This window comes from Merops nubicus, unplaced genomic scaffold (assembly GCF_000691845.1).
Source record: "Merops nubicus isolate BGI_N331 unplaced genomic scaffold, ASM69184v1 scaffold41091, whole genome shotgun sequence".
Classification (NCBI taxonomy): Eukaryota; Metazoa; Chordata; class Aves; order Coraciiformes; family Meropidae; genus Merops; species Merops nubicus.
Genome location: NW_008588448.1, coordinates 42,913 through 58,627, shown reverse-complemented (window position 1 = coordinate 58,627; position 15,715 = coordinate 42,913). Strand labels below are relative to the sequence as shown.

The 15,715-nt window shown below is 40.3% G+C and overlaps 1 protein-coding gene across 6 annotated transcripts in view; it reads right to left on the bottom strand.

Annotated features, from left to right (window-relative positions):
• Positions 1-6: 6 nt before the first annotated feature.
• ELAVL4 (ELAV like neuron-specific RNA binding protein 4) overlaps positions 7-15,715 on the bottom strand; it is a 41,155-nt gene continuing 25,446 nt past the window's right edge. For 2 of the 6 annotated variants that reach the window (XM_008949263.1, XM_008949261.1), the window contains 3 exons: positions 7,789-7,942; positions 7,175-7,400; positions 7-1,739 (listed from right to left, as the gene is read on the bottom strand). In XM_008949263.1, coding sequence (XP_008947511.1) covers positions 1,412-1,739; positions 7,175-7,400; positions 7,789-7,942 — 708 coding nt within the window. In that variant the 3' untranslated portion in view covers positions 7-1,411. Of the gene's footprint in view, positions 1,766-4,361; positions 4,365-5,716; positions 5,756-7,174; positions 7,401-7,788; positions 7,943-15,715 lie in introns of all 6 variants that reach the window. The other 4 variants (XM_008949259.1, XM_008949260.1, XM_008949262.1 and 1 more) reach the window with 4 other exon arrangements.

Below are 15,715 nucleotides of genomic sequence, written 5' to 3'. Positions count from 1 at the left end.
ATTTATATTATATATACACATACACACACAACAAAATGACACAATAATATGCTTCTTCCCATAGTTTAAGTAAACAAATAAGTAGACTAGCCAAACTAGCTATATTTGATTTTGGCCATATGCATCACATCGGCAATTAAATAAATAAGTGTTTCAAGCAACATAAACAGTGTTCCAAATGTGCCAACACAGCCCAATTATATTAGCTTGGGCTATAAAGTGAATTTGAAAATTCTTAACAAATTTAAAGCAAATGTATTTTTTCTAAACACATTACATTTAACTATGATACTAAGATATGTAAATAATTTTGTAGCACCTACTGCTCAAACCAAGGAAGTTTTTGATCAAAAAATTAATTTTTTTAACTTTTGTTCTGCTGATATCCCATACTGATGACTTAAAGAAAAACCGTCTTGCAACTCATCTCCTTGCTTTTGGGTTTTGACTGTGGGTAACTGCGTGCCTGGGAAGAACACTCTCCCGTACTGTATTTAATATTTTTATTACATGCTATGAAAAGATACGAAGATCATCTGTTTGTAGCCCATCCTTCAAAAAACAATCTACTAATCCAGTTTAAAACACACATCTTGATCTCTAAAAAGTTACCAGTGCAGTATGAACATGACAAAGTTGTCAATTTCCCCTAAATTAGCCAGTCAAAATATTTTTTTCTCAAATCCAGATTCTCTTGTAAAAATTCTTTATATTTTATAAAAATAGATTTTTCTTGAAACCCATTTTCAGCAAAGAGACCACCTCTTTGGCAACATTGTTAATGTTATTTAAATTGTTATGTCATCAGGTATCCCCCTGTAACCCCATTCCCTAACAGAAGACTGTTTAGTTCACATGATACAAAAGAAAAAAGGAAAAATAAAAAAAGTTGCAAAATTATGTTCTTCTTTTTGCAATTTTTATTGTTCCTCTTTAATTTATGTGGGGGGTTTACCAATCTGATTCAATCAATGTTTTGAAAAAAATAAAAGAAAACAAAATTTTTTTTTCTCGCTTTTAATCCCATTAGTTTGTAAAAATTGTTTTTGTTCTATTATTTTTTCAAATGAGTGAATGGTCATCTTAAAAAGACCCACCTTCAAGGAAGGTAGTAAAACTAGCTGGCCGGGTAAAAATCCCTGCACATTGTTATCTATGTATATTATATTCAACAACGACAGCTATGAAAGAACATTCAATGCATCAAAGGTTTTTTTTTTTTTTTTTTTTTTTTCTAAGCATTATAAAATCCTTTCCTGTTCCTCACAGGATATCCAATGTTTTAATACTTAGGCAACACTGGCTTATAAAGTCCATGGTTGAATATAAGCCTTGAAGAGTTTTTTTTTTGTTTTGTTTTGTTCGTATATATATTTATATATATATATTTTAGTAAGTAAGGATATGAAATTCAGGATTTGTGGGTTTTATTGGTTTTAAAGGAAACTTGCAATACTCTGTCTCCTAAACGGTATCCATTAAGGCTGGCAATCGCCATGGCAGCTTCGTCGTAGTTGGTCATGGTGACAAAGCCAAATCCCTTGCACTTGTTGGTGTTGAAATCACGGATCACCTTGACATTATTGACTGCTCCAAAGGGACCAAACAACTGCCACAGCACACTCTCGTCTGAGTCGGGAGACAAGTTGTAGACGAAGATGCACCATCCAGTCCCAGTGTGGCCAGGGATATTCATTCCGACAAGGCTCGTCATACCATCAATTGTGATCGGAGAAAACCTACCGAGTAAAAAGAGGGGTCTATTCTAAATATATCTCTTGGCACGAGCTACGTGGAACCAAGACTTTAAAACAAATAAGCCATTGTGAAGTTGGTTCTTGAGCCTATCCCTGGAAGATGACTGCACAGCCACCCTTGGTCACTAAGTCCTATGTAAGTAAGAGGGGAGCTCTACAAAGATAGACCCAATCCGGCCATAAATGCACCTCCCTTCAAGGATAAGCCCTACATAGATGTATACAAAGATCTAATAAAAGAAATGCTTAAGGACAACCTAAGTCAAAAAGGCCCTGCACATGCTGCTACGAACACGAGTTCATTTAAAAAGGCCTGTAGGAATTTGCAGCTTATTCCCATCACTAACATCATATGGTCTCGGAGCAATGGAGATCTAAGGCTTTACCTCTTACCAGTGTGCAGTGGGAAAACCCAAACAAACTTCAAGACTTATTTTAAAGATTAATATGAAATGCCATTGTCAGGATTCAGCTATCACAGAGGCCTCTTTAGCTAAAAATACTGTTTGATTTAGAGAGACATCTCCTAACACAGTCCTTAATTGACATACGCTGGGAAAAAATCCAGTTAATAAAGAAGTCCTAAAGCTGGCCACACATTAAGGAAGATTTATGTAGCAATTGTAGAGTAAATAAAATGGCGCATAAATATAACGGATGAGCACGTCAACTGATACCTTGATACTGTGAGACTTCATATCCATGACAGGCTCTTAGGTTCTTCAGATAGTCAGCGTAGAGAGACAAGCTCCTAGAAGTCTGATACAGCACCCTAGCTTCCTCCCCCACACTGTTTTTGGCTTTTGTTTTCTCTAAGTTGAACATCTGAAGTGGGAAGCCCAAGCCAGGTTGTATGTTTATGAATACAGAATCATCACAAAATAACATAGGTTGGGCAGCTCTGTGAAGGTCATCTGATCAATCTCCTGCTCAAAGCGAGGCTAACTTCTCAAATTAGATCTGCTGCTTGTGGCCTTGCAGAGGGAAGTTTTGAAAGTCTCCAAGGAGAGGAACTCCACTCCTGTGGCCCCTGCTCCAGGGCTCCACCACCTTCACTGTGAACGACTTTCCCTTACATTCAGTTGAACTTCCCCTGCTTCAGCCTGTTACTGTTGACTCTCGTCCTTTTGCAGTTGACTTGTGAGAAGAACCGAGCTTCATCTTCTTTCTCATGCCCCTTGTAGGCAGCTGAAGACAGCAGACAGGGGCTAAACTTTACATCTGCCCTTCATGAATTTCACCACGCTCCTCCAAGATTGTCAAGGTCTCCCCAGTGGCAGCTATGGCCAAGAGCACAGTGACTGCCCCTGCTCCCTCTCCCATTTAGTGTCACCTGTTAATGCAAGGAGGGTGCATTGCAGCCCGTGACTCAGGTTATTAATGAAGATATTAAGCAGTATCAGCCCTCAGGATCAACATAATTTTCCTTTCATCAGTTTGAAGAAAAAATGACACGCTTTCTGAAGCTACACTTTGGGATATGTTTTAAAATAAAAACTGCACAGAGGAAGCTTCTTAATAAAAAATCCAGTTTCACATGTACCTTCAATATGATGAGTTTTAATATCAGAATTGGATAATAATTCCTCAGGATTTTCTGAGTGACGACTGAAGGCGGGGACACCCTCAGTGGTGCTGAGTGAGCTCTTGTGCTCTCCAAAACTTCTCCGTTTACACTTGCAATACTTCCGCAGACATTTAGCAATCTGCACAATATTATGCAGTGTGTATTAAATAACCATAAAAGAAACTACACACTTGATGGCTGCTCACCATTCTGTTGGCTCCTGATGGCACTTTGCACGTATATTGAAGGAAAAAAAAAGACACTTGGAATATATATCTTAAGCTGAGGAACATCACTGGCGTGTAGCTATGCTAGAAATGAGCAGTTCAAATGCTCACAGCATTGGATCCTCAGACATACACAGGTTTGCAGACAGTTTATTAAAAATACGTGGCAACTTTCCAACTGAACTTCACTTTTGCAAATCCTACTGTCAAATCTTAGCTCCTCTCCTGCATACTGAAATTTTTAACATTATCATAATGGTTCAGCACAGCTCTAACCCGTGGTATTTCCCCAGCTGCTGAAAACAAAGACAGCTGGACAAGGCCAGTTTATACTGCTCCTTCCACTCTATGTGGAATTGTAAATAACGAGGCTAGGAATGGGAGCTTGAACAAGCCAACAGCTTCCACTTCTTTCAGAATTTGGAAGATGGGACTTCAAGACCAAGCACCAACTGTGCTAGGAACTTATGTAAGCCAGCAAATGCTCCTTTACCTACCTCAGTACTTAAATTTAACATGATGCAAACCACCAGCATCTACACTACCCTGCAAGCCATGTTATTGTGAAGTCACTGCAATGCAAAGCTGTGAATGTCAGCATGTGATAAAGTTTTGCGTTTTTAAGGAATGCTGCACTGATATAAGGGGTTAAGGTTTCCTACAGCTCACTGAAGAGCAGTTTTTCCCTGGAAACCTTTAGGAGCTATACAGCTTTCAACTATTGATGTACCACAAGCACAGGAGCTGCTGTAAATCCAAGAAAACATGCACAAAATTAGTGCAAGTCTATTGACACAAACACAGGATAACCTACTGCTTAAGCTGCTTTGCTACTAGCAAAGTGATCTGAAATTAGCATCAATAAAACCTTTGTTCCACATCAGCAAACCTCTTTTTCCATCAGCACCACATAGTTAACACAGGGAAAGAAAGAACCAACTTCCAAACCCCAGAATGCTACACCACAGATGTTCAAAAAATTCTTTTCAATATACCTTTTTTTTTTTCTTTTTTGTGACCCTACATCCCTAACTATAGGGTTTACTAGTCTAACTACAAGTTTTCAAGATTTGCTTGGAGCAATAAGAACTAATTTTAGATGCCTATGAAACAACTTAAACACTGCTGTGATTTAAGACTAACATTGTAGACTCTGAATACTAAGAAGCTTGACTACTGCCTCTGTAAGCACTGTTAAGGTTGTAACTTGTATGATAGCTACCATGGCAGTAGTTAAAACCCATGTTACTGTCCACTACTAGCCAACATAAAGATATACTTACCATACTATTTTACAGGATGAGCTTTAAAAGAACTCAATTTTCAAGTGTGGTGAGCATACCATTTCAGAAGATGAAGAAGTATTTTCTCATCTTAATTTTGGGGGCTGGTTGGACATCAGGAATAAGACTATACCTTTATTTTGCTGTACGGTTTGCTTGCGTTGTGTGCCATTAGAAGAAATACTAACAACACGTCAACTCATTTTAACCATCGGATAAAACACTGAGCATACTCATGAAACAGCATAAAAGTCTACAAAGCTTTACAGCTGAGCTTTATCACACGTACGTGCACACAGACGAACACACAGAGCTATTTTAAACAAAAAAAATGTCAAGAACCAAGAAAATTTCAAAGCATTAAACCTGTAACGAAAGAAACTTAGGGCTGATTAAGGTGCACACAGCTCTATTTTCAAGTCAAACTTGTGAAGCTGCATATAGGAGAAAGGTCTTAACTATGAGATTCAGATAGCTGCCTAATTCTGGTTTTGCGTGTTAAATTTTCCATTATCAGATTGGAGATTACATAAAGAAGTGAATAGTTCTGATTCTGGAAAGCGCTGCTTAGCAGGGAGACTGCAGTTTGAGTGCTTGTAGCTGTTGCACCTAAACCATTTGAGAAGCCCACCTGTAAATAAAAAAAGGTTGGAAAAAAAAAAAAAACAAAAACCAAAAAAACAAAACCAAACCGCACAGAACTTGCATGTGTGGCCTTTAACGTAACAAAACCAACTGAAGTCCAAACTTAAAAAGAATTTGACATGCTGGTGGAAGAAAAGAAGGAATTAAAAAAAATAAAGTTAGTGAATTAAAAAAAATAAATTGTAGCACCAATCCGTGCCAACACGGACATCTGGCAATCTGTGGAATTCTAATTACCTCTTTACGCCATAGGCCATATTAAGCAAATTGTCCAGCCTGAAAAGAGAAGGAGGGTCTTTGGGTTAATGTCTCACAGATGGCAAGATCGCTCAATGGAACTATTATTAATAGCTTTCCATTTTCAAAGAAGAAACGTTCAACAAGTTTCCCACACATCTAAGGAGCCCAACAACTCCCGGCCTGCTTTGTTAAGCCTGAGGTTGTGCTTAAAATTTCCACCACGGGCTTTAAAGCCATTTAACTTGTCTACAGTCTTGGAGAAAAACTTCATTTCCAGGGTTTTGCTTAAAAAAAAAAAAAAAAAAAAAAATCGCTTCCGATTTGTCTTTTTTTTTTTAGGCAATATTAGTATGAAATTTTTGCAGATTATTCAACTGTTCACCTTATTTACAGTTAATTTGGAAGCACAATGTTGCAGTTCAACATTGCTGGAGCTAGAAAAATCTTGACTCTAACTGCTTTAACATACTACATTCTCCCCCCATGTTACATATATTTAGTATTAATCCTCTACGATACGTCATTCTAAATGACCACCAAATTTTACAGAACATAATCATCTGCTTTCCATGGGAACAAAATAAAGTCCTTCTGTCCATGGAATGATTCACTGATAACCTCAATGGACACAGCCGTGTGCCAAAGACACAAAAAAGTGTAAGCTTAACGTATCTGATGACTGGATTTTTAAAAAAATGATCTTTAATTCATTAGCACTTTTTATCACCGAAAAACTAAAATTGCTTTTGAATAATTCTCTAAAGCCAGTAGGCAACTCAGTTATGTGAATATGTCCAAGTTTTCTGTTTTGAAGGCAGACTTTTTATTTCAATGCTATGTTGCCTGAAAATGATCCAATATAAAAGTTATGAGAACATCATGTATTGCTAACTCTGCCTTATGTATCTGATGGAAAAAGTATATTCAGAATGCAAAGCATAAAACATCCCAGAAAGTATCTGAAGAATCACACCAAAGACTAGCACAAGGTCTCCTCATACTAAGAGCAGATATCTCAGGCTAATAAATTTAATGATACTGCTGCTGACTGGAACAGACTCAACTTTTTTCCTGCTACCAATCCACTGTCATTAGCATCAAAGTCTAAGCTGCATCAGAAGTGTAATAATACAGCAGAAAATAAAAGTATTACTAAAAAAAAAAAGAGAAAGAACAGGATAGTCACTGCTCATTTGATTGCCAGGGTAACTCTATTCTGTCCTCCCTTTTCCTACGAACCTTCATGAGATCCGATTGTACAGTACTTCAGCTGTTTTAGTAAATACAACATGACTACTGTTGTCAGCAGATTTTCCTCCCCATTCTCCAGGAAAGAATATTTAATTTTACAAAGAAAATCAGGTCAGCCTACGCAACTAAAGCATATTTTCCTGCGCAGCACCTGCCCCACATTGTCGTCACTGGTGGAACTTCAGTTCTTTTCCAGGTAATTACCTGAATCTCTGAGCCTGGTGGTGAAGTGGTCCAGGGTAGCGTCTGTTGGGAGACTGATACAGCTGTGAAAGGAGTGCCTGGCTTGTTTTCTGGCTGGGGTTATTGGCAAACTTCACAGTAATTGGTTCTGTAGCACCACTAGGCTTCTGGCCATTTAGTCCCTTTATGGCTTCTTCTGCCTCTATTCTCTTATCAAAACGGATAAATCCCACACCTCGAGAAACCCCTGGGAAGTAAAAACATGCGAACAGATGAATATTTGTAGGAACAGCCTCATCTATGCAACCAGCGTGATCTGAATATTGGTACTGCTTTCACATAACACATTGCTTGCAATTTCTGAAGTCCTATAAAGAAAAATGCACTTTCCCATCTGTATTCTCCAAAATGAGCCCCTACCGTATTTAAGATAATTTTAAGTAAACATCATTCTGTATTTTGAGATCCCTCATTAAAGAGACAGCAGTTATGCCTCCAAACAGTTACACTTCTAAGGAACCAGGTACTGCATTTCACACTGAACTCATAAGTCTTAAAACCCACCTGCCAGCAAACGTTTACAATTCTGCTAGTTCAGAAAACATGCATATATCAAGAAAAAGGTTTTTTTTAACCTGTGACTTGATCAACCAGAATCCGTGAGGTGATAATGCGCCCATATTGTGAGAATAACTGCTCTAATTCTTTCTGGGTCATTGTTTTCGGAAGGCCGCTGACATACAGGTTCGCATCTCTGATTGATGCTGAACTTGGACGGGCATATGACACCTACAGATTGAAGGAAAGAAAAGGCAGGTTAGTAAACCAGAGCCACCTTCCGCCTCTTAAACAGACAGATCATTTTCTGTTCTCACAAGGAACAACCCTCAAGTTCAGACACGACCTGTTCTACAGAACCAAAGCAGCCAGGAAAAGCTGGAAGAACAAAGCAAGAGGTAGAAAGACCTTAAAAACAGACACAAGGGTTCTCTAAGTGCAGTCATAAGGTAACTATTGTTCAGAGGCAGATTAACATGCAACTTCCCACGCATGGCTTTGTAGCTTTAACCCTATGGGTTGTGTGTGTTTGGATGATTTACTGTATCCAACGTGTAATAACCTTAGCACATACGTAGCACTCTGAAGTTGCAGCCTCCTTTTCTTCCCCCCTTGCCCCTCATCCTCCCCCTCCCTCCCCGTTTCTGAAGCAGATCAGGTTATTTGCCGAGTGATCTTTTGTCCTATCTCCTTGTGTTTTGTCTGAGCTGGCAAGATCTGTTCTTGATGAACACTGGTGAAATTAGACTAAATGAACATCTGCTCAGGGAATTGTATACTGACACTCATTGTCATATCTACAATTTATCATGAGAAATTCCCTTGCACTCTAAGACCTGAACCAGATCATAAAATGTTATGACCAAGCAAACAAGAAAATTTAGCTGAGGCACTGCATGCATGCTGCTAGAAAATTATTAAATCAAGACTCTCTTAACTGTTCTTCTACCCAAGAATCAGATTTATAATATTCATAATATGGGCATAAAAAGCCTTCTGCACATTTAAAACAGTATACACATTTAATATCATAAAACCACTCCTGGATACAGCCCAATGACAAATATTTAGCATGGATCACGAAGAGTTACTTTGCAGCCCACCTGAAACAGCACTGCATCCAAACCTGTGTGTTTTGCACTTCATTTTGATTTATTTAAAAAGGTAAGTACATTCCTGGACTATGTAGTAAAATGTGCCGTGGATGGAAAGGGGGGGTGTCCCATCATGAGTGCGATGCATTTAGCAGTTGTCTTCCTCTCTTTCCGAGCCTTAGCCCAAACACAAATGATGTCAAATGGATGTCTTCATGTGTTTTATGTGTCAAAGAGTTGTCTTTATGTGCTCTACACCTAAAAATAGATGTTGACTCAACAGAAAATGATGTTAATGACTAATATTTGGTACCACAATCTTCTCTTCATAATAGCGGACAAACTCCCTGAAGATTCTAGATTTTAAGGTTTTTGGCAACTTCTTTATCACTTACATATTTGTATATAACCTTTTAAATCTAACATTTACAGAGAAGGCTAGAGAGAGGAGGTGGAAGAATTTAGGAAAAGAAATGTGGAAAGGAGGTTAGATAAAACATTTGCATCAACTGAGGCAAGCTCAGGCACAGCACAGAGGCACGAGCAGACGTACTGACTAGAGAAACCTTCAGATGCTGAGAACAGTGCTGAAAGGGAGAAGGATGTTGGGGTGGAAACTATTTTGTGCCGCAGCAATTTAGGATGTCACAGCCTATGAGCTACTGACAGGGTGCAGCATTTAAGTCACTTAATTGCTGTTCCCACCACCCCTCCTCTGATGCTCCAGGACCAGAGCTCACATGGCACCTGTCACAAACTGGTACCGAAGGGGCACCGGGTCAGGCGGTTTGTGACTTTAGCTGGGAAAAAAAAACCTGAGGCCAAGATGCCCACATGGCACTCACCTCCCAGGGGAAAACAAACCGAAGCCCTTCACCATGCTCAATAATCAATGTTGAGACCAGGGATATATATTTGTCCGAAAACACAAATTTATTTGGGTAACCAAAAAAAAAAAAGTGCTTGGCTTTTATGTAACTAAGATCAATCTGGGTGCTTGAGGAAACCAGGGATAACAACGCTATGCTTTCACCTACAGATACTATGCTGAAAATCACATTTTTTTGACCATGGTTGGTTTGGTGGTCTCACATTGGAGGCTTCTCATTTATACATCATGCTGGGGCATTAAAAGAAAGCAGACTCTCTCCACACTCTGCAAATGCCTTGCCTTGGGAGGGTATTGTAAGGGTTCAGACACCTACAGTTTAACCTACTTTAGGAATAACAGTTTAAAAAACACTTAAGGGCCTCTCTGGAGTGGGGGTAGGGACCTTACCTATTCCTCAAAACTGAGAGCTGCAAAATTAATAAAGTTCCTGGGAAAACAGCCAGGGGTTTCCTTTGGGTTTTCTCACTTTGGCACATTCATTAACCAAATGCCACACTACAAGGAAGATGAAAAAGTAGTGGGATATGCAAAGAACACTGCTTCCCAGTGCACCGAGTGGCTGACATTTTGTATTATATACTTCAACATATAGAAAATGCTCTGCTCTTGTGGGCCATGCAGACCCTCATTGGAAAGGGAGACTGCACACACTCACAAATCCATCTACTCACAGCACATGTAAACACCTATCACCACTCACATCTGATCTCGATTTCCTCCCGCAATCAAACATTCACCTTGCAGGGAAGCCTGGACCAAAGAAACAAGCTGCCAAAAGCAAGTCAGCTGTCTTTAATATCAAGGAGAAAAGGTTGTGAGCTGAAAGGACTCAAGGCTAGTAATGTCAATTATTTATCTGCTTTTGAATCTTTTTCATCTTCCCTCTCAGGTCAGCCAATGACAAATCGATCAGTTAGACTGTGTCATCCTGCTTTCAAGCTATTATTCAGTTAGTACTGAGGCTAGGATGTCTTCCTGTGTATTAGCTATCAAAGGAAGAAATCCCTCACCCTGATCCTCCACCAGACCAGAAGGCTCCTTGCGCTGTGAAAGTTAAAATGGGAGCCAGAACCAGCTCCCATTTTATCACTGAAAACTGCAGAGCTCTGAGTGAGGATACTGCATTAATTCTTCATATTCAGACTTAAGAATTATTTTCTTTTGCTCACGGCAGTGTTATCGCCCTTTAATGAAATAGTGTGTTGGAAAAGAAAAGACCATAGGAATCCTAGCCACCGCAAAGTTCGAATAAATGAGCTGGAAAATACCAAACTACTGTCTGATCCAGGCATTTCTCAGCATCAAAATGTTTGTCCACTTGTAAGATGGTCAGAGGTTGAACGATGGTGTTTTATTTCACCACATCAGATAATTCAGGTGTTCTTCAAATTTTCAAGGAAGGTAATAAAATATTGTGCAATTCATTTTATTGCTTGCTGGCCTCTGATGTTGGTGTCTATAAATAGATATGTACTAACTGTGAAAAACATTTGCTAGGATATTTCTTATCTGACATTGAACAATACCCTGTGTAAGGGCTTCTCTTCAGTATAAACAGCCATCTCAAGCGCCTGCACCGCTGTCTCCAAACACTACTGCAGAGTCATAAGGTCCAGCATCTCATATCTTCCATGGTAACACGCATTTTCGTTCAAGAGCACAGAAAATATCTCCAAGTTAAACTAATTATCCTTCCTATTGATTTCCTACCCGTTTTCCAACACAGAAAACTTTTTGAAAAATTTCTCACCTCGGGACTCTTCAGAACACAAATTGAAGCAGTCTGGTCTTTCCAAGTCAGAGCCCACACTAGGCAGACACCCAGAGGCATGAACGCATCCCATTTGTCTTACAGAAGCGAGGCGCTTGGACATGCGACAGCAACCACCTAAACACTGACACCAAACCACTTCACTGCTGCTCACCATGCCTTCAGCTCATCTGCTAGTCCTGGACTTCTCAAACATTAAGTCCATTTCTAGAAGCATTCTCCCAGAATTCAGCTCCTGTCTGCTCTGAAGAAGAACGGCATCATCCTTTCCTGAAACGATGTGCTCTGCCTGCAGAGCCACCAAACATCTGCTGATGAGCAGCCAAGCAGCTCGTCTTTCAAAACCAAAACTTCTTCAAGGAGATGTATGTCTTGCTTTGCATCTAGTGTTACTTACCTAGGGAACATGAGACTCGTCAGGAGACTTTCACCTGAGAGTGCTGCACCAAACCCCCTCTGATGGTACCTGCAGCCCCCGGGACATCTCTCCAGCCACTAGTGGATAAGGTGCAGTCACTGTTAAGAGACTCCCCAGGCAGCTTTCAAAACAGTTTATGTAACATTCACAAATACTAAACTTCTTGATAACCTTAATCCTGAAAGACTATGCTCCGTCTCTCTGCTTGACACCCTGAGATATAGGATTTCTTGCATGACTTTTGGGATAAGTCCATTTGCTTTTTTTCCTGCCTCAGGTCTAAATGTATAAAATGGGGACAACTTTTCCTTCACTTGTTGCCTCTTATTCTGCCGATACACACCGGGAAGTGCTTTAACATGACTGCTCAAAGAGCTTCGCGTATCTAAGTAAAACACAATCTTAATTGTTTCTCACTCATACAGAACTAGAAGTAAAATCTGCTTAACACCAGAGGATGGGCTAAGGCCAGAAGAGGTGTTTCTCCACAGCCACTCCCAGGCTCTCATCCACACCCTAATTTTGTGCAAAACCAGATTTGATAAAGCCTCCTGTAAAAGCTACTTGCTTTGTGAGAACAAGCACACATGGGAGCCCTCTGGTCCAGAGGCTGAACATCAGAATCTGGAGTATTTTAACATATGCTGCTTGCACTACTTTGTCCTTTCTCTTCTCTGAGACCTGGGGGATGGAGGAGAGTAATGATGCACTTTACTGTTGAACAATTCAATGCCATTTTTCTGGGATTAATTATGATTGCGGGTAAGATACAATGGTCTATCCCACCATTTCAGGAAAGATGTCCATAGATAATAACCTAGAAGCACTCTGAATCAAACACAAGGGTACGAGAAATAATTGCTCCGGCTCTGTGGAATGAAAAGGACTCACTGGCAAAACTGAAGCAGTTAAAAGAAATCTCAATTAAGAGAAGATGCACAAAACTAACAGGTAAAGACTCTCTGGTGCCTGCTGAAAGCAGCAGAGCCAAATCTGAATCTTCAAACACAGCAATGAACAGTCCTTTGAGCCGCAGCATCACTACAGGCACAACGCATGGAGGAAGGTTTGTTAACAGCCACTACAAAGTCCAAAAGGTGATGCAGACAGAGGCTTCTAAAGAGCAAAACCCAAGTAAACGTAATTGAGGCTTTCCAGGTCTGTGGCATCTTTAAAGTTTTTTGTCCAAGGCTTTATCCTAGGGTGCAGAAGACCCCTCTTATGACTAATATGAATAATGAGCAACCTCAAAAGAGAACAAGTGATCACCTTACTTTTAAAAGGAACTATAGAACAATTTAATCCCAAATGTGCAGCTTGCAAATGCCTGTGATCTGGATTTCTAGCGAGGGAAAGCAGTGTATGCTCTTTTACACCTCTACACTCTAGAAAGCTTTGCTGGAACGTCAGGGGGAAAGGCAGCTGAGTGCCTTTGAAGGCAGGTGATGAGCTGGCAGAGCACATGGCGGGGGCTCACTGCAACTGTATGCATGGAAAAATTAAAAATGCAATCCCTCTTTGCCATAGTCCAACAGGCTCAGCTCCTTCCAGTATCTCCTACCACCTCCTCTACCTCATGGGCCCTCTCTGTGCCTTCCCCCTTGTATTTTATTTTCCCCAGCTCCCTGACAAATCAGACTACCCCCAGATCCGTGTACACTCTCTCCTTACCATCCAGCCTTGCACATTATCTTAATTTGGAGAAAAAGCTGCAGGCAGTGGCCAGCCAGCTCAGTGGCAGGGAGCCACTAGAGGGGCTATGAGAAAATATGGGTGGAAACCCCAGGGTTTTTGGCAGAGTATTGCACCAAGACCACCCAACACCAGAGCTCTGCTACTTTACCTATCAGCAATCCAGCACTTTCTGGCTGCAACTCCAATAGTCAGGTCTAACTGCCCCCCATGCCTCCCAAGCAGTTTGGTATGGGGTGCAGGAGATGCAGGTCCCTTTCCCACGGCTCACTCCACAGCCTTTCCTCCTCCATTCCCTGTGCTTCTTGTGCCTCCTTCCCCACCCAGCATGACTGGAAGGCAATCTTTCTGACAAATGACTTCGTAGGACAGAGGAGTCTGAGTTTGCTGCTATTTGGCTACTCTAAGTGACAGGATGGTTTGTGGTTTTGCAGACAACTACAAGAATTAACATGGACAGATTTAGAGCCTGGGTTTTGTAGGAATATCTGGCATTTTGAAAAATGCCAGAGAAACCAAGATAAATAGCAAGATCTTTGAACAGTAATGTTACTATTTTATTTCTATAAACACAGGAGTTTTCTCCCACAGCCCTATTCACTGTATTTTAAATTAGGACAATCCAGTCCTATCGATCAAAACAGGAGAATAAAGCAGACAAATATTTTGAACTAACAATAGGAAGTGTTAATCTAGCAATAGCTATATTCCATGTTATTTAACTGAAAATTAATTAGAGCAAGCCTGACCACAGAGGAATTATCAGATAGGTTTGGTATCTAGCATTATCTGCTAGATTTGATGGGTTGAAAAACTGGAAGGCATCAAGGGTTCTGAGAAGCCAGATACCTTCTCCCCTCACTGGAGACTTCTCCCTTTGGTCCAGCTGTGTCACAGCATGCTACCTGCTCCTGCCAGGGTGGAAAAAGAATTACTTACTGCTAAAGCAACAGAAAAAGGAGAGGGGGGACACAAGTCTGAACTTCAGGGGGTCACTGGCTCTTTTTAGACTTCAAACTTCCTTTCAAAACTCTGTTCTGCTCTTGTTCCAGTGTTCCCCAATGTGAAGCCAGGTCACCTGAATCCCTATGTAAACTGTAAAACACTTCCTTCGCCTCCTTTCAGACGCTGTACTTTTTTTCAGGGCAAAGCAGCACAGCTTAAAACAATCTGTACCCCATACATTACACACCTTACTTTCCTTCCAATATCTGATGCAACTGAATTGCCAGGCAATCTTCAGCAGCAGCAGTGACCTTTCATATGCTTTTATGGATGGGCAAATTTATTTTCTAAAAATAGATTCAATTTCTGGAATATATATTTATTTCAACACACGCTGTATCTCCCCTCATTCTCAGCTGTACTGTAGAATTATGTCAAGCTTTAGCTGTGAAAACAAAGCGAAGCCCTTGGCCCTCACAAGATGATGATGATGATGATGCTACAAAATGGCGTGAATAAAATATGATCAGCTGAGGAGGAACACAACATGTATAACCTATTACCACCAAACACATAATACCTCCTTCAGAGCTTTACCCAAACAGATACTCTGTAAATAGTCATCTCTCGACTTTGACTTGAAAGGGCATCATTGACTTAAATAAAATGCACATAAATATTTTAGCTGCTACAGTGAAAAGGGATTATTTATTGTAACAGTGAAATAATAAAAGAACATTTCCTCAGTTATTTTAGTCTGCACATCTGAGAGCAGACTGTGCCTAGTTGTTTTGCTGATCCTGCTATAAAACCAGTTCCTCCTGTGACTGCATAGCTGCGTTGCAAGGCATCAGGAGAGAAAGAACACCATGAAAATGTTATAGAAGTGATAAGAACTAGATCTGGGGACACACACAGAAAATGTGTACCTTTTAAAACAGGAATTAAGCCTCGTGGAGACAAAAAATGAGTGCAACTATGAGCCCTCAGAGCCAGCTCATCTTCAGTTGAAGTACAAGGGACAGCAGAGCCCACAACTATTTCAGCAGGGAGACAGGACACAGCCAGCAGGACCAAGGTGACCTTGGCAAGCAAAAGTCATTCGCCCCTGTAAAGGGCTTTCACAGATTATTCATTTCAATTTCCCATCTAAACAGCTTCCAGACAAATGGTATCTAGAGAAAAGCTACCT